This window comes from Mesoplodon mirus (assembly GCF_964341445.2).
Source record: "Mesoplodon mirus genome assembly, chromosome: X".
NCBI lineage: Eukaryota > Metazoa > Chordata > Mammalia > Artiodactyla > Ziphiidae > Mesoplodon > Mesoplodon mirus.
In genome coordinates this window covers 38,091,698-38,110,158 of record NC_138981.1, presented here as the reverse complement: position 1 = coordinate 38,110,158, position 18,461 = coordinate 38,091,698, and the positions used below count along the sequence as shown (strand labels likewise).

Below are 18,461 nucleotides of genomic sequence, written 5' to 3'. Positions count from 1 at the left end.
CAGGAGAGGCCCAGGAAGTGGTTTCCTTCCCGCACAGGGCTTCATCATCTCTAAGTGCCTTGTTTTTGTCCAGCAATGTGATTTGTTCCCAGCCTCTCCCTGAGACACAGTATGAGGTTCATAGTTTTGAAAGAATTAGAGGAGAAAAATGGTTGTAGCATTAGAGTTGCAAAGATAAGGCAGTTCGTTGGATTTTAGCCTGGGCTTTGCCAGGAAGGTCAGAGGACCTAAGGAGAAAGACGTTACTTATTAAACTCAGTATAAAACCCAAATTCTGGGAAGTAACAAAAGTGTGTCAATAACAAAAGCTTCTGAAAAAATAGCTCTGCCTATTTGGAAAATGTTTTTGGCTTCATAAAGTAGTGGTAGAGACCTGTAGACAGTTTAAGTTAAATTGCCAAGACCAGAAAGAATTATGTTTGAGAGTTTGGGGAGATTATGAAATGATTATTATCCTAATGATTTGAAGGGTGTGTTTTTATTAAAGTATTAATCACTTACATGGCTTTAAACACTAATATCCTAGGCAACAAAGGGTTAGAGCTCTTAGCTGGGTGGGCATACTACAAATTAGATCCTGTAAGTGGAGCATTGCATTAGAATGGAGGTGTTGCAATCTTTTGGATATTTGCTCTAATCGTTTTGCCCTCTAAATTATAAATGTAGAGTGACAGGAAATTATCAGCAGGGATTACCTATTTTCCCCTTACCAGGTTAATTAGAAACGTACCTGCTCTGATATGTCTTCAACAGACAGTGGCCTTTTACTGAAATACAATAGTCAAATTACAAAATACATTTTGTAAAACAAATCTAAAAAGGCATTAATTTCCACTCATGTAAGAGCAGAGGGGGAAAATCCTTTAAAATTTTAATAAAAATCTCGATACAAGGTTATGATTCATTTCAGAACTTTCAGAACTGCTTTTTATCATATGATAGTCTGAACTATCTAAAATATTATGAGCTACCACCTATCTTCCAGAGACTTCTTTCCTGCTTCTCAAACCCATCCTCTGTAATATATGCATGTTTGTAATGACCACAAAACTGTAAACTGAGCATTTTGTGACATCTCTTGGGGAAGGTGGGCGATGACCTTACATGATTTATTACTTTCTACTGAGTTTCAGGAAGGCAGGAGAGTTTTTATTTCAGAGCCACGTGTGGTAGCCAGTCTCCAAGATGGCCCCCAATGATCCCTGCCTCCTGCTATTCCCACCCTTGTGTTGTCCTCCCACAGCGTACCAAGGTTGGTCCATGTGACCAAGAGAACACAGCTGAAGTGATGGGTGTGTCACTTCCCAGATTAAGCTATAAAAGACTATGGCTTCCATCTTGGGCTTTCTCTCTCTTGGAACACCTTCTCTGGGGGAAGCCATGTTGTGAGCAGCCCTATGGCCCACATGACAAGGAACTGAAGCCTCCTGCAAACAACAGTGTGAGTGAGCTTGGAAGTGGATCCTCCAGCAAGTCTTCAGAGACTGTAGCCCCAGCAGACAGCTGAGTGACCCTAAGGCAGAAGCACCCAACTAGGCCCCTCCCAGGTTCCTGGCCCTACAAAATTGTGAGATATTTGTTGTTTTAAGCTAAGTTTGGGGGTGATTTGTTACACAGCAATAGATAATTCATACACTGTCACTTTCCAGAGTTTGTTTTTCCCCCTGTATGCAGAATGTGAAATGCAGAAACTGCCTACAAAGAGGACTCCTGCTTAGATGCCACAGAAGGTAAAGTTGTGCCTGTCTTGTCCAAAACCTGATGTCTTCAGAAAATTTCAGTTGTTTTCAATATCTTTGCACTTGAAATCTTTAACAAAAGTAGGAGTTTTGATCACATACATTGGGGTTCCCCAATAGACCACCCTGGAACTTCCCGCATTCTCCAGAGGGAGGGGGGATTGGGGGTCAAATCCTAGAGGGCAGCCTCTGCTGCAGAGGTAATGGCCTTACACCCAAAGCCCCAGCCTTCTCTTTTCCCTCCTCATGCTCCCAGGTTTAAGCAGAGTCCTTTAGCACCCATAGGATTCCTAGGGGGGATACCCTGGGCTAATACTGTTGACCACTCACCCTCACCCTCACCCCTAGCTAGAGTGCAACACAGGGTGATAGGTTCACCACCTTTACAAACTGCCAGTTCCCCCATTTTTAGGCATGAGGAAAGGAGGAAAGGATTATGATCTTGTCGTTTTTATTTTCTGTTTACCTAGAATTCAGGGTTGACAGCCACTGACCTCTGAGTTGTTTATTTATCCTGATTCCATTGAAGGTTCTGTCATTGCTCCCGGTCACCAACAGATTCTAGGTTCTCTTGCTAAGTACTCCTTAAAAGTCTGAGCGGGATTTCACTGAATTCATTTAAACTCCCTTGGAAGTATTTCCCTCAGTAGAAGTAGCCCTTGGAATTTTTTGGCGTACAGACATTGTGGCTTATCTGGCCCGGACACCCTAAACAAGTAACAAAAGCATGTTCTCAAGAGAGCTTAAAAAAAAAGCAATAAATTAGCTAAGTTGAAGTGTCTTTCATTCAGCCTTCCTCCCCGACATAAACTAACCCTCGAGTTGCAGGTCCCGTGGAGAGGAAGACTAGGCAATCCATCCTCACCTTCTAAAAACCATTTTATTTCCCTGTCACGAAATAAACAACACTCAACAGCTTCAGTTCTGCGCTATTTGCCATTTTTTATTAACAGAACTGCAGGTTTCAATCAGATTCGCACTGTTTCAGAGTCAAAACCAAACTTTTTATTGATCTTTAGGAAGAACAGTTCAGTGCTTGCAAGCTGCAAAGATTTGATAGGGCCCTCTCAATTATGTTCTGGGGTCAGCGGATCGTAGTCGGTGACCTCCAGGCAGTCGCCGTCAGTCACAGGGTCTTCAGCTGCAGGGGTGGTAGCGGGGTAGCGGCGGTAGAGCCGGGAGAAGCAACAGAGGCAGCAGCGGCTGTGGCCGCCGTGGCGCCGCCGTAGTGGTAGATCAGATAGGGCTCCCCTTTATACTCTGCGCCACCACGTTGGTGCCGTGACACGCCATCAGCAGCAAGTTGCGAGGCTTTACTAGGTAGGCGAAGCGCATGAAGACCATCGAGCAGAAGATGAGCGCCGTCGTCATGCGGCCGCTGATGATGTCCGGCGGCTCCCTCATGTCTTTGAAGGCGGCCAGCGGGAGGCCCCAGTTGGCCACTGGACCCCAGAAGTGCGTGCTGGTCACGTAATCCCAGAACTCCTTGGTCTTCACGATCTCCACCGCCCTCCGCCACAGTGCCGCCACTACCGCCATGATCGCCGAGCCGTGGGAGCGCCAACGGATGAACAGCCAACCAACAACGAGGTGGAGCGCAGAGCCCGGAACCATTGATTACCCTGCGTCGGCCCGGAACCTCCCCCTTCGTGCGGCGGCCGTAAAGCGCGCTAGACAGCACGTGCCGCTGTCCTGCGTAGCTTTGGGGGCGGAGGCGCGGCCTCGCCCTCGTGCCTTCACGTTTCTGCCGTAAAGTGCACTAGATGGCACGTGCAGCTGTCGTGCCGGTCTTTGGGAACGTGAGGCGCAGCCTCGCCCTCGTGCCTTCGCGTGACTGCCGTAAAGTGTGCATGCGTGTGCTTTTAAGTGAAGGTGGATCACAGCATTCTCTTTCGCTCCCCGTCGTGCTGCGGCCGCCTCAGAGCTCCTCGCCCAGGGAGGTGAGGGTCCTGCTGACTGCTTCTCAGCTACACAGGGGGGAAACTGTTCTCTCCAGTCTGTGGACAGCGTTGACTAGATGTTGATACAAAATTCTTCAGCCAGGTACAGAATTTTCTTTGCACAACTTGCCCGAGTATTACTTGCGAAGTGAGATTTCACCTCTAAATATTTCAGCATCTGGCTCTCCACAAGGACATTCTACAAACCACAGTACAATAATCCACTTAGATACCTAACATTTAGTACAGTACTATCATCTAATATGCAGTGCATATTTAAGTGTTACAGTTTTACGGCTTTTCAGCCATGGCCGCTGAGCCTGCGCGTCCGGAGCCTGTGCTCCACAACGGGAGAGGCCACAACAGTGAGAGGCCCGCGTACCGCAAAAAAAAAAAAAAAAAAAAATTCACATTTAGTTATCATTTCTTTTACATTAATCTAGAAGAGTTCCCCAGCGTTTTTTTGTCTTTTGTAACATTGATATTTTTGAAAAGTACAAGTCAGTGTTTTTTTCAGAATGTCCTTAATTTGGATTAGTCTGTTTTCTCTTAATTAAATTTAAGTTAAATGTTTTTTAGCAAGAATACTACACACGTGTGGTTGTGTCCTTAGTGCATCACAATGGGAGGCACGTGATATCACTTTGTTCTATCATTGGTGATAGTTTGATCATTCGGTTAAGGAGTTGTCTGCCAGATTTCTCCATTGTAAATGACCTTTTCCTCTACATTATCAACAGATAATCCAAGGGGAGCCTCTTATGAGAGTGTATGGATAAGTCTTTCACCTAATAGTTAATATCCATTGATGAAAATTCTTAATGACAAAACTGATGACTCTTTTCCCAGTGTTTTCTACCTTTTCCAGTAAAAGTAATGTGTTGAAAAGTAATTAAGTATACATTGAAATATTAATACTTTAAGTAGTGATTTATAAACAAGCCCATTATACCTTTAAAAATTAATACATTCATTATCTATGTTCATTTACATCCCAGATGTTTTACAAATATAGCTTTAAAATATACGGTATAGCCATTGTTCAAAAGGAAAGCAGCATTATTTTCATATAACCCTTTTAAAGCACCGGGCTTCCAAATATCGATGACTGGTATACTGGTGTGAGTCAGTTAAGTATACATTTGAATTAATAAATCAGCAAGCATGAATTGAATGACATTTTAGGCCTACCCTGCCAGATGCTCCAGTGTCCTAAAAGAAATGTAAGTTGCCACTCCTTGTCCACAAGAAGCTATCAGTACTTGTAGATCGTCTCACATAGGTTGTTCCTTGATTTTGATTACCTATTGCTGTGTAACAAATCACCCCAAAACATAGTGGCTTAGAACAACAACAATCCTTTATTTTACTCAGGGATTTGCAATTTGGGTGGGACTCAATGGAGACAACTTATCTGCTCCATGCATGGCCAGCTGGGGCAGCTCAGCTTGACACTGGAATATCCACTTTCAAAATGATTCACTAACAAGGTTGGCAAATTGATACTGGTTGTTGACTGGGAACTCAGCTGGGACTATTAAAGCTGCTTGTGCTTCCTCACAGCATGGTGCCTAAGAACAAGTGTAACAAGAGAAACAGAAGCTATGTGGTAGGCAGAATTCTAAAATGACGCCCAATGACCCCTGCCCTTGCATAATCTCCCCCAAGTGTGGGCAGAACCTATGAATGTGATTAGATATCACTCCCATGATTATATGACAAAAGGGAATTTGCAGATAAAATTAAGTTCCCAAAACAGCTGACCTTAACCTAGGGAGATTCTCTTAAGTGGACGTGACCTAATCACAGGTGTTTTGTTTTTTGTTTTTGGCTTAAGACAACAGAAGTTTATTTTCTCACAGTTGTGGAGACTAAAAGTCCAAAATTCAGCAGGGTCACGCTCCCTTTTGGGGCGGCCTCTTCCATCTTCTGGTGACTACAAGCATTCCTTGGCTTGTGGCCACAGTACTCCAGTCTTGGCCTCCATGGTAACATTGCCTCCTCCTCTTCTGTGTGTCTTCTCTCTGTCACGTGAGCCATTTGAGAGTGGGTCTGGAGGTCAGAGACGGAGAAAGTCAGAGATTGAAAGTGTGAGAGGGATTTGACCTGAGGGAGATTCTCTATAGCTGGCTTTGAGCGTGAAAGGGGCCACGTGGGAATTTCGGCAGCCTCTAGGAGCTGAGGGCAGCCCTAGCTGAGTGCCAGCAAGGAGAGGCAGACCTCAGTCCTACAGCCACAAAGAACTGAATTCTTCCAACAGCATGCACGCCTTTTGAGACCCTGAGCAGAGAACCTAGCCATGCTGTGCCCGGAATTCTGACCTACAGAGTGTGAGCTAATACGTGGGTGTTCTTTCAAGCCACTAAGTTTGTGATAATCTGTTGTGCAGCAATAGAAAACTAATATAAGCTGTATTTATTGGCTTTTATGATCTAGCCTCGGAAGTCCCATAACATAACTTTCTCCAGACAAAAGCCCACCCAAACTCAATGAGAGCGGACATAGACCCACCTCTGTAAGGCAGGAATGTTCAAAGTCATACTTTTTAAGAAGAGCATGTGGGATGGGAAATATTGTTTGGACCACCTTTGGAAGCTACAGTCTACCATATTCTTTAACTTGAAATCACATGACTGTAGAACATTGGATCTCACGGATTGTCTGTACAATAGGGATGATAGTGGTACCTACCTCACAGCAGCATTGTGAGGTTTCAGTGTGTTCGTCCATGTTCAGTGCTTAATATAGGGCCTGGTGTATAAGAAGTGCTCAGTGAATTTTACCTGTTATCATTATTATCGTCCAGTCCAACCCTCTCAGTTTACAAATAAGGCAGGAAGCTTTAAGGAATTGTGTCATTTGCCATGGTGACTCGGTGAATTCATGGTAGACCAGGATTAAGATTCCCTTCTCTCACCGTAATCCTCTGCACAAATCACTTTAACGTCTGATGTGTTTCTGTCTTTCCAACTATGTTGTAAGTTCCCTTAGGCCAGCGAAAGTATCACCGACTGAAATATTCCTTCTCCCCACAAGCCTTTCTAATGTGCTGACTGGATTTGGCCCAAATTGAACAAGACAAGCTCTGCCTGTTCAGAGGGGCTTTTTTTTTTTTTTTTTTTTTTGGGCGGCACGCGGGCCTCTCACCGCCGCGGCCTCTCCCCGTTGCGGAGCACAGGCTCCGGACGCGCAGGCTCAGCGGCCATGGCCCACGGGCCCAGCCGCTCTGCGGCATGCGGGATCCTCCCGGACCGGGGCACGAACCCGCGTCCCCTGCATCGGCAGGCGGACTCCCAACCACCGCGCCACCAGGGAAGCCCTCAGAGGGGCATTTTAAAGCTAGAGAAATGGAGGTACAGACAACAGTACAGGCAACATTTAAGTGACTTTCCTGGTAGATTCCCGGCTGGTAGATGCCTGGCTAAATATAGTCTTTGTGTAAGGTTTGTGCCTGGTAGATATTTGTTGGTTGTTACAGTTGCAGTGAATGGCCCAAGTGGAGGGTAAGACACTATATGGAACTTGGGGAGACTTGAGAAGGATACAAGGCTAGGAATGGGCAAAGCTGTAGAGAATCCTACCTGGCAAAGATAGTGACAAAACAGTTTTAGGATTAGAGAACATCAGTAATGCTGTCCTGGGGTTACCCTTCCCCACAGGGAAATTAGGCTGCTGTATATTTCACTGTATTTTAATAGATGAGACTAAGCAGCTAAAGGTTTATTATTACTATTGATAGTATTTCTTTACCATTACCATCATTTCTACTCTCTGTGCCAACATAAAGCTCAGGGCCTACTGTGTGGCTCCACCTTGAGACATGAACATGGAGGGCAAGTTCACTGTCATCTTTCAAAGGAAAACGCTGGGAGAAGACTGGCAAATACTAAGATTCCCACCTTTCCCCAGTCTACTGAAAACTTGCCATCGCATACTTTCTTCTAACGAAGATTCCAGGTTTACAGGTCTCATGACATTTTGTTGGACGTTAAGGGTCCGGACCCACGTGACCGCTCAGTGAGTTCCAGGGCAGTGGACCATGGAGAGCACACCTTTTGATTTTAATTTATTTTCTTTTAAATTTCTTATTCTGAAATAATTTCACATTCACAGAAAAGTTAAAATAGTTTAAAACAAGAATGACAAGCAAGAAGTGTGAAAAGAACTCATGTATATCCTTCACCGAGATTTACCAACTGTTAACATTCTGACACATTCGCTGTATGGTTTTCTTTGCCCCTAAGAACTTCAGAACTTCACTGTCTTTTTTCTAAGCATGCGGACGCTCGTGGACTTTCTCTTACGTTACCGCAATACACCCATCAACAGCAAGGCGTTTACCATTGATACAGTACTGTAATCTACAATCCTTATTCACATTTTGCCAATTGTCCCAATAAATGTCCTGTGTAACAATTTTCTGTTTCTAGTCCAGGATGCAGACTGGGGTCACGCATTGCATTTACTTGTGATGTCCCTGTAGTCTCCTCTAATCTACAACGGTTCCTCCGCCTTTCCTCAGCATTCATGACCTTGACACTTTAGAAGAGTACAGGCCAGTGGTTTGATAGAATGTCCCTCAGTTTGGGTTCCCTTGATGTTTCCTCACGACCATGTGCAGGGAGTTCATGTTTGGCAGGAGCCCCGCAGAAGTGACATCCTGTGCCCTGCGCGGCACCTTACCAGGCACCTGATGGCCATTAGTGAGACGAAGGTGGCCTTCTGGTGACTAGTGAGACCAAGGTAATGCTCACTAGGTCTCTCCACTGTAAAGTCAGTATTTTCCCCTTTGTAATTCATAAGTAATTTGTGGGGAGATACTTTGAGACTATGTAAATATCCATTTCCTCATCAAATATTTTAGCATCCATTGATGATTCTTGCCTGAATCAAGAATTACCGTAATGGGAGTTCCCTGGTGGGCCAGTGGTTAGGACTCGGCGCTTTCACTGCCGTGGCCCGGGTTCAGTCCCTGGTTGGGGAACTAAGATCCCACAAGCCTTGCAGTGCGGCCCAAGGGGTGGGGGGAAAGAATTACTGTAATGATGACAGCATTTAATTAATTTATTTATTTTCGGCTGCATTGGGTCTTCATTGCTGTGCGCGGGCTTTCTCTAGTCGCGGCGAGCAGGGGCTACTCTTCGTTGTGGTGCGCGGGCTTCTCATTGAGGTGGCTTCTCGTTGCGGAGCACGGGCTCTAGGCGCACAGGCTTCAGTAGTTGTGGCTTGCGGGCTCTAGAGCGCAGGCTCAGTAGTTGTGGCGCACAGGCTTTGCTCCGCGGCATGTAGGATCTTCTCGGACCAGGGCTGGAACCTGTGTCCCCTGCATTAGCAGGAGGATTCTTAACCACCGCGCCACCAGGGAAGTCCCAGCAGTTTATTTTTTTAATGATTTTCTGTCTTGTGGTTTAAAACAAAAGTCAGAGATTGTATTTCATTAGAGCTTCCCTGGAATGCTGGCTAACATTTATAAAACATAAGACTATTCCTGAATTATGGCTATGAAAACTGAACATTTAGGATTTAGGTATTTTATGAAAATTTTTTTGGTCACATCTTATGCTGATTTCCTTGGAATATTTGCTCTCACATTGTACCAAAGGGAATGAATTGCACAGTGCCTCAACAGAAGCTGGATGAATAAAACAGTAGGCGGGGGCTTCCCTGGTGGCGCAGTGGTTGAGAATCTGCCTGCCAATGCAGGGGACACAGGTTTGAGCCCTGGGTCTGAGAGGATCTCACATGCCGCGGAGCAACCAGGCCCGTGAGCCACAATTACTGAGCCTGCGCGTCTGGAGCCTGTGCTCCGCAGCAAGAGAGGCTGCGATAGTGAGAGGCCCGCGTACCGTGATGAAGAGTGGCCCCCCGCTTGCCGCAACTAGAGAGAGCCCTCGCACAGAAACGAAGACCCAACACAGCCATAAATAAATAAATATTTTTTTTAAAAAAGTAGGCGGATATATTGGCTCTGCTATTTTCAGTAACTGCAAAAAGTAATTTTAGAGCCATCTGTGGCCCTGATTCTAATCTTTTGCCTTCTTATGCCGTTTTCCCCCCCAACGTGTGAATACAGTGGCTGAAGCCTGCGTGGTTATGCAGCGTCTTCCAGTAGCTAAGAGAACGTCAATTAAGGGTGTCATACCTCAGCTTCTCTAGCTATAAAACGCCCCCTGTGTCCTGGCCTGGTCTGGGTCCCTCCGTGCAATTGAGTGGCAGGAGGGGATCATTGGGTCCGGCCCCCAGTGGACCGTGGCTTCCTCCGCATCTTCTGTTTCATGTCTACCTTATTCTCGTGTCCTCAGATCAGGGCAGTGGTGAAAGAAGCAGAAGGCTGCAGGCCTTCCTCCCCCGCCCCTGCCAGGGCCTCATTCGCAGCGTCCTGTCACCGGAAATAGGTCAGTGCCTACTCCTCACACGTAGTCTTGGCACCGGAAATGAAAAAACCTTTTGTTAACCTTTTACTGAAAGAATCATCAAGTATTTTAAATCTTAGAAAATTTTGATGTTTTAAAACTTTGTTTTGAAAGTGTTTCACGCTTACAAAAAAGTTGCAAGAATGCAGAGAATTCTCATATACCCTTTCCTGAGATCCACCAAGGTCAGAGTTCTATCCGGGAAGCAGGGCCAGGGCCGGCCGCTGCGTGAGAAGGGATTTGTTGCGATGAATAGACGGGACGGAGCTGGGGAAGTTATGGGGGAGGTGGAGGGAGGAAGAGTCGACAGCCGGTCAGTGCGAGGAGCCAAAGCGGGGCCTGGGCCCTGAAGGGGGGCTGACCAGGAGTCTAGTGCTGGGCCTGGGGAGAGGCGCTGGGGTCAGCCCCGCAGTCAGGGGGACGCGCTGGCCACGGAAAAGAGGAGAAGAGAACAAGCTGGAGTCCACCAGCACCTCTGTGCCTGCCTGCCTTCCACTGCGTTTAACCCCGCCGCCTTCTGAGAGTCAGTTTCCTTCTGCTGCAAACCTCTTGCAGTGATGTCTGAGCCAGCTCTTCCCTGGAATCGCGCGGGGAAGGCGATTCCAGGAACCACGGTCCGGCTCAACCGGGTTGACACAGTACCAGCCACTGCAGCCAAGTTGAAACTTTGCCATGTTCGTTTTATTGTTCTCTTTATAGATATGCATGTGTATATGTGTATGTGTGTGTGTATCCATCTATGTAATATATGTATATAATCCAAACACACATTACTTTTTATCTGAACCATTTGAGAGTAGGTTGCAAACATCATTTTGCTTTACTCCTTAATACTTCACTGTGTATTTCCTAAGAACAAAGACATTCTCTGATGTAACCACAGTATAGTTATCATTGATGAAATGTTGTATACAATATTTTATGTAATTATAGTGCACATTTCAGTTTTGTCAGTGGTCCCCAAAATGTCCATTATTGCATTTTTTCTCTTCAGTACAGGACCCACGCAGGGCATTTAGTAGTCCCCTTTCATCTGGAACAGGTCCTCAGCCTTTCTCTGGTTTTCATACCATGGACATTTTTGAAGAGCACAGACCAGTTATTTTATAGACTGTTTCTCAGTTGGGGCCTGCCTGATGTTTCCGCACAGAGTCACATCTCAGCCAAAATACTGTCAAAGTGATCTGTGTCCTTCTCAGAGTATCACATCCAGAAGCACGTGTCTGTCTGCCCCTCACTGGTAATGTCCATTTTCATTACCTAGTCAGGCATTGTCCAGTTTCTCCACTGCAGAGATACGACTGCCCCTTGCAGCTAATAAACGCTCAGTAGGTAATTACTTGAAGACTATGTAAATATCCTGCTCCTTGTCAGACTTTCTCTCCCATAATAGATTCAGCATCCATCTTCTCCAAATCAATATTTACTATGATGGATGCAGAGTGGTGATTTTCCAGTTCCACCAGCCCTTCCATATATATCCGTCAGCATTACTATAAGGAAGACCCTCCCTTCCCCGACCAGGGACCAAACCCGGGCCCTTGACAGTGAAAGTGCCGAGTCCTAACCACTGGACCGCCAGGGAATTCCCCCTTCTCCCCCTTTTTATATACTAACCTATTTATTATTAAGGTGGTCTCATGGATTCCTACTTTATTCAGTGGGTTATAATCCTTTACTGTCCCCTTAATTTGATGCCCTAATCAGCCCATGTTTGGACAGTGGGAGCCCCTTGAAGCTGTCTCCTCTGACCTTTCAGCATTAAACTCCACAAAAAGATACACCCTGCAAGGGCTGTCTTCTCTCCAATTTATTCTATGCTGTCCACCGCCATCTCCAAACTTATAGGTAACTAACTACATTGTTGTCTGGTTCATCCTTCCTGTGTTTCCTTTTGCAAAAGTGAGGAGATACGTGCATATTTACTTATTTCCCTTTCTTACACAAATGGGAACAGACTGTTTAAATTCTTTTTCACTTCACAGTATATCCTGGAAACCACCCCACATCACCTCACACAGATCTTCCACATTCTTTTTTCTACAGCTATGTAGTACTCCACTGTGTGGGTGTATCATCATTTATTTAGCCAGTAGCCTTGATTTGGACACTTGGGTAGTTTCTACTATTTTGTGAGTACGGATAATGCAGAATATCCTTGTGTCTGTATTTTCTTGTTGTTACTGGTGTATTTTAAGAGGAAGGCCCTAGAAATGGTACTGCTGGGTCAAAGGGTAAATACAAATGTAGTTTTGCCAGGTATTGACAAATTCACCTTCCATTTTGCATTCTCACAATGTTTAAGAGTGTCTGTTACCGCACAGCCTTGTCAACAGTATATTGTCAAGCTTTAGAATGTTTGCTAACCTCATAGATGAGAAATAGTATCTCACTAGTTTTTTTTAATAACAGCTGTATTGAGGTACAATTCACATACCGTACAATTCACCCATTTGAAATGTACAGTGGTTTTTAGTGTTTTCACAGATCTGTGCCATCATCACGGTAATCAATTTTAGAACATTTTCATCGCCCCAAAAACAAACCCGTACCCATTAGTGGTCCCTCCTCATTGTCCCCTCCCCAAAGTCCCTGGCAACCTCTCAACTCCTTCCTGACTCTAAGGAGTTGCCTATTCTAGACATTTCATATATGTGACATTTAGGTCTGGCTTCTTTCATTTAGCATTATGTTTTCAAGGTTCGTCCATGTGGTAGTGTGTGTGTCAGTACCTCATTCCTTTTTATGGCAGAACACTCTTCTACAAAGTGGAGAGACCACATTGTGTTCATCCATTCATCAGTTGATGGATATTTGGGTTGTTTCCGCTTTTTGGCTATTGTGAATAGTGCTGCTGTGAACATCTGTGTACAAGGTTTTTGTTTTTTTTGTTTGTTTTTTTAATTGAAGTATAGTTGATTTACAATGTTGTGCCCATCGCTGCTGTACATCCAAGTGTCTCAGTTATACACATGTAGACATTCTTTGTTTATATCCTTTTCCATTATGGTTTATCACAGGGTATTGAATATAGTTCCCTGTGCTGTACAGTAGGCCCTTGTTTAGCCATCCCATATATAATAGTCTGCATCTGCTAACCCCAAACTCCCAGTCCTTCCCTCCCCTCCCCGCCCCTTGGCAACCACAAGTCTGTTCTCTTATGTCTGTGAGTCTGTTTCTGTCTTGTAGATAAGTTCATTTGTGCCATATTTTAGATTTCACATATAAGTGATACCATATATTATTTGTCTTTCTCTTTTTGACTTCATTTAATATGGTAATCTCTAGTTGCATCCATGTTGCTGCAAATGGCATTGTTTCATTCCTTTTTTGAGTAGTAGTCCACTGTATATATGTACCACATCTTCTTTATCCATTCGTCTGTCATTGGACATTTAGGTTGTTTCCATGTCTTGACTGTTGTGAATAGCGCTGCTGTGAACATAGGGGTGCATGTATCTTTTTGAATTATAGTTTTGTCCGGGTATATGCCCAGGAGTGGGATTGCTGGATCATATGGTGATTCTGTGTTTACTCTTCTGGGGAACCTCCATACTGTTCTCCATAGTGGCTGCACCAACTTACATTCCCACCAACGGTGTAGAAGGGGGTTCCCTTTTCTCCACACCCTCTCCAGCATTTGTTATTTGTAGTCTTTTTAATGATGGCCATTCTGACTGGTGTGAGGTAGTGCCTTATTGTAGTTTTGATTTGCATTTCTCTAATAATTAGTGATGTCGAGCATCTTTTCATGTGCCTACTGGCCATCTGTATGTCTTCTTTGGAGAAATGTCTATTAAGCTCTTCTGCCCATTTTTTGATTGGGTTGTTTTATGTGGTTGTATGTTTTCACTTCTCTTGGGTAGATCCCTAGGAGTGGAATGACTGGGTTATATGGTAACTCCATGTTTAGTCTTTTGAAAAACTGTCAGACTGTTTTTCCAGAGTGGCTTCAACGTCTTACATTCCCACCAGCAGTGTACAAGGGTTCCAGTGTCTCCGCAGCCTCAGTAACGCTTGTTCTCTTTTTGATCGCAGCCATCCTAGTTGATGTTCTCAGTGTAGTTTTAATTTGCACTCTTACTATGAGTGAATTTGAGTATCTTTTCACATGCTTAAGGGCCATTTTACTATCCTTTTAGGTGAATTGTCAATTCATGTCTTTGGCTTGTTTCTATATGGGAATTTTGGACTTTTCTCCCCTCTCATTTTGAAAGTTCTCTCTATATTAGAAATATTAGTACTTTATCTGTGAGGTATGTTGCAAATATTTTCTTCTTTTGTGGTGTTTTTAGCAGCATTACTCATAATAGCCTCACACTGTGAACGGACATTTAAAATGTGGTCTGTCCATTACTGGGATACTGTTCAGCGATAAAAAGGAAGGAACTATGGATACATGCTGTGACATAAATGAACTTCAAAACCTGATGCCCAGTGAAAGAAGCCAGACACAGGATACCACATGCTATATGATGTCGTTTATATAAAATATCCAGAAAAGGCAGATATATAGAGACAGAAAGTAGATTAGTGGTTGCCTGGCTCGGGATCAGAGTGCAAAATGGGATCAACAGTAAATGTGCATGAGGGATCTTGGGTGATGAGAAGGTTCTAAACTGATTTGTGGCAGTGTCGCACAGCTTGGTAAATTTACTGAAACATCATTGAATTGTACACTTGAAATAGGTATGTTATATGATATCTAAAATATACCTCAGTAAAATTAGAAAAAAAATTATATTTTTAGATAGTCAAATTTATCAACCTTTTCTTTCATTGCATCTGGGTTTTGAGTCAAGTTGGGAAAGCTGTTCCCTACACTTGGGCCATTGAAGTAATTCACCCTGTTTTCTTCCAATACTTGTATGGTTTCTTTCTCTCTCTTTAAAATCTAGATCTCTCACCCGTTTGGAGTTTGTTCTTGCGTGTGCTGGGAGATAGGGATCTAGTTTTATCTTTTCCCAAATGGGTATCCTGTCGCCCCAACATTTATTCAAAAGTTCACCTTTGCCCAGTGATTTGAGATGCCACTTCTACCATATACTAAATTTCTGTATGTACTTCAGTCTATTTCTAGACTTTCTGTTCTATTCCATTGGTTTGTCTATCAGTGCATCAATACCATACTGTTTTTTTTTAGTGGAACATTTTATTTTATTTTATTTATTCATTCATTCATTCATTCATTCATTCATTCATTCATTCATTTTGCGGTACGCGGGCCTCTCACTGTTGCGGCCTCTCCCGTTGCGGAGCACAGGCTCCGGACGCGCAGGCTCAGCGGCCATGGCTCACGGGCCCAGCCGCTCCGCGGCATGTGGGATCCTCCCGGACCGGGGCACGAACCCGTGTCCCCTGCATCGGCAGGCGGACTCTCAACCACTGCGCCACCAGGGAAGCCCTATTTTTTATTTTTTTTAATAGATCTTTATTGGAGTATAATTGCTTCACAATACTGTGTTTCTGTTGCACAACAAAGCGAATCAGCCATATGCTTACACATGTCCCCATATCCCCTTCCTCTTGAGCCTCCCTCCCATCCTCCCTATCCCACCCCCGTAGGTCATCGCAAAGCACCTAGCCAATCTCCCTGTGCTATGCTGCTGCTTCCCACCAGCCAACTATTTTACATTCAGTAGTGTATATATGTTGATGCTCCTCTCACTTTGCCCCAGCTTCGCCCTCCCATCCCATTTCCTCAAGTCCATTTTCTGTGTCTACCTCTTTATTCTTGCCCTGCAACTAGGTTCATCAGTACCTTTTGTTTTTTTTAGATTCCATATATATGCGTTAGCATAAACCATACTGTTTTAATCAGAGGCTTTATGTTTTAATATCCGGTAGAGCTAGTTCACCCTTGTTAACTTTTCCTTTTCACTGTTCTCTTAGTTTTTCATATATAAACTTTAGGATCAACCTGTCTAGCTCCATAAAAACATTTTTATTTTCATTAGGATCAGATTAAGTTTGTTAATTAACTTAGGAAGAACTGATATTTTTATGATGTTGTTGTGGGTTGAATTTTGTCCACCAAAAAGATATGTTGAAGTTCTAACCCCTGGTACCACACAATGTGACCTCATTTGGAAATAGGGTCGTTGCAGATGTAATTAGTTAAGATGAGGTCATACTGGAGTGGGCCCAGTACTAAGCTAAGGGTGGGCCCTTAGGCCAATATGACTGTTCTTATAAAAAGGAATTCTGCCTCAAGTCTAGCATAGAAATACAGGCTTGAGTTTTCAGCCTGCTGGCCTGTGCCCACAATCACATGAACTAGCTCCTTAAAATAAATGTGCATGTATATATGTGTATGTATGTGTATTTTTCATACATTCTCTAGAGCACACCGACTGATACACGTTTTTCTATTCAGAAAGATGTCTTTTCATTTGTCTATTTTTGTGTCTTTTAAGAGTGGTTCAAAATTGAAACTTGGTTTCTATAGCCATGGTTTGAGATATAACATTCTGGGCTTGTATGTTCTTTCCTTGGGTTTCTTGAAAATGCTGTTCCACCCTCGTAGTATTTTGCATATTACACATGAGAAGTCTGATGCTAGGCAAATTTTCTTATTCATATAAGTAATTTGACCTTGTGCCTGGAAGCCCTGAAGATCTTTTGTCTTAAAAGTCTAAAATTTTAATCAGATAGGACTCAGAGTTGATAGATTAATGTCAATTTCCTGAAGTACATGGTGGGCCATTTCAATATGTAGATTTAAATTTTCTCTTATTTCTTGGATTAGAGTTTTAAAAAAAGTTAATGTCACCAAAGATTAGACATTGAGATCATGTGCCTCCTGACATCATGAGCAAATATCAAACCAACAATTTTACAGAGAGACATTCTGTAAAATCACTGGCCATTACTTTTTCAAAAGTGAAGCAGTGGTCCAGTGGTTAGGAGTCGGCACTTTCACTTGCTGGGGCCCCGGGTTCAATCCCTGGTCCAATCCCTGGTCGGGGAACTGAGACTAAGGAGACAGGACAACTAAATGCGAAATGCACTCCTGAACTGCATCTGGGTCCAGTAAAAGGTCACGAGAGTAGGACAACGGACATAATTTACTAACCAAAGTTTGTTCCTATTATTTGCAACCAAGAAACTAGCCAGTACATATCAGTGGTACAATGATGGGCCCAAGCAGAGTTCCTTGAATTTGGTACTATTATTATAGTTTATATTAAGCATTCACAAACCTTTGAGCATGTTATCCCACTGAATGCTGACTTTCACAAACCTGGAGTATTACCATCCCCATTATATAGATGAAAAACTTTGATTCAGAGAGGATTAAGGGATTTGCCCAAGATTGTTCAGCTAATAAGTGGTGAATCGGATAACTGAATTCATCTTTATTTCAGTCACAGTGCTTCTTAACTAATGCCTTTTTCTGACAACTCCTTATTTTTCCAGGAAACCACCGCATAGTCACTCTGTCATGAAAAGGCTGGAAAGAAACCTACCTGAAGCCAAGGTTGGAAGGCCTGATGCCACTGCATGTTTTGGAAATTGTTGGTTGATCACCCATTAAAAAGTAAGTTTATGGCTTCCATATTATTTGGTACTAGTGAAAATGGATTCAGGATAGCATTCCTTCACAAAAGACAGGCAAAGAAAGTAAAAAATCAATTTTCTACTATTAACAGAATTAGGCCATAAGCAGCATCTATCACATGTAGAGTCTCAGATATTTTATAAACCTGGAATAGTCCACCGATTAGATATAAAGTGACTGGGTTTTCTCTTTCAGTGTCAGTGGAATAGTCTGCCATGAGCCTGACTTTCCTGCCTCTCACACAAATCTTGACATCATGATTTATATTCCTGAATGAATTAGACTTAATTTAAGAGCAAATCATCAGCAACAGGTATAATAATCTTGGCAGAACATTTATTTTAATTAATTGCTTTCTGCCTACCATAGATGGAAGGGTGCTGATGCCATTTACCCGGTAAGGATTAGTGCTGTCATGTTATTAATTTTTTTTCTTCTCCTAGAACTTAGTCTCATCAGTTTTAAATTACAAAGGCACTGGTTTACTTCATATTTCATCATAACAATCTAACTTCTGTGGCAATATTTATATAAGAAACTTGTGAAAGAAAAATGAATTTTAACTGCTCTGCAGTGTTATAGATCCCTGTTCCCCAGACATAAGCCCTGTTGGGTTCCGTGGGGGTCAGAGTGTTTCCGGGCTAGGTTGCTGAAAATGCCCTCACCCTCATAAACTTGGCAGGGGGTAGTGGTGGAGGAGAACACTTGAGTGATCTTAGGACCATTAGTTTTTCTTTCCTGTGGAGTTATCGGCTTCACTATTTATAGTCCAACGAGAGGCAAAAAGAAGACAAAAATTTCCTCCACT

The 18,461-nt window shown here is 43.4% G+C and overlaps 1 protein-coding gene across 1 annotated transcript; it reads right to left on the bottom strand.

Moving 5' to 3' along the window:
- Positions 1–2,606: 2,606 nt before the first annotated feature.
- On the bottom strand, positions 2,607–3,353 carry MPC1L (mitochondrial pyruvate carrier 1 like; the record flags this gene model as incomplete). The annotated part of the gene is given in 2 exon segments (XM_082609213.1): positions 2,607–2,987; positions 2,990–3,353. Coding segments are annotated over 2 exon segments (486 nt in total). The 3' UTR covers positions 2,607–2,865.
- Positions 3,354–18,461: the final 15,108 nt, after the last annotated feature.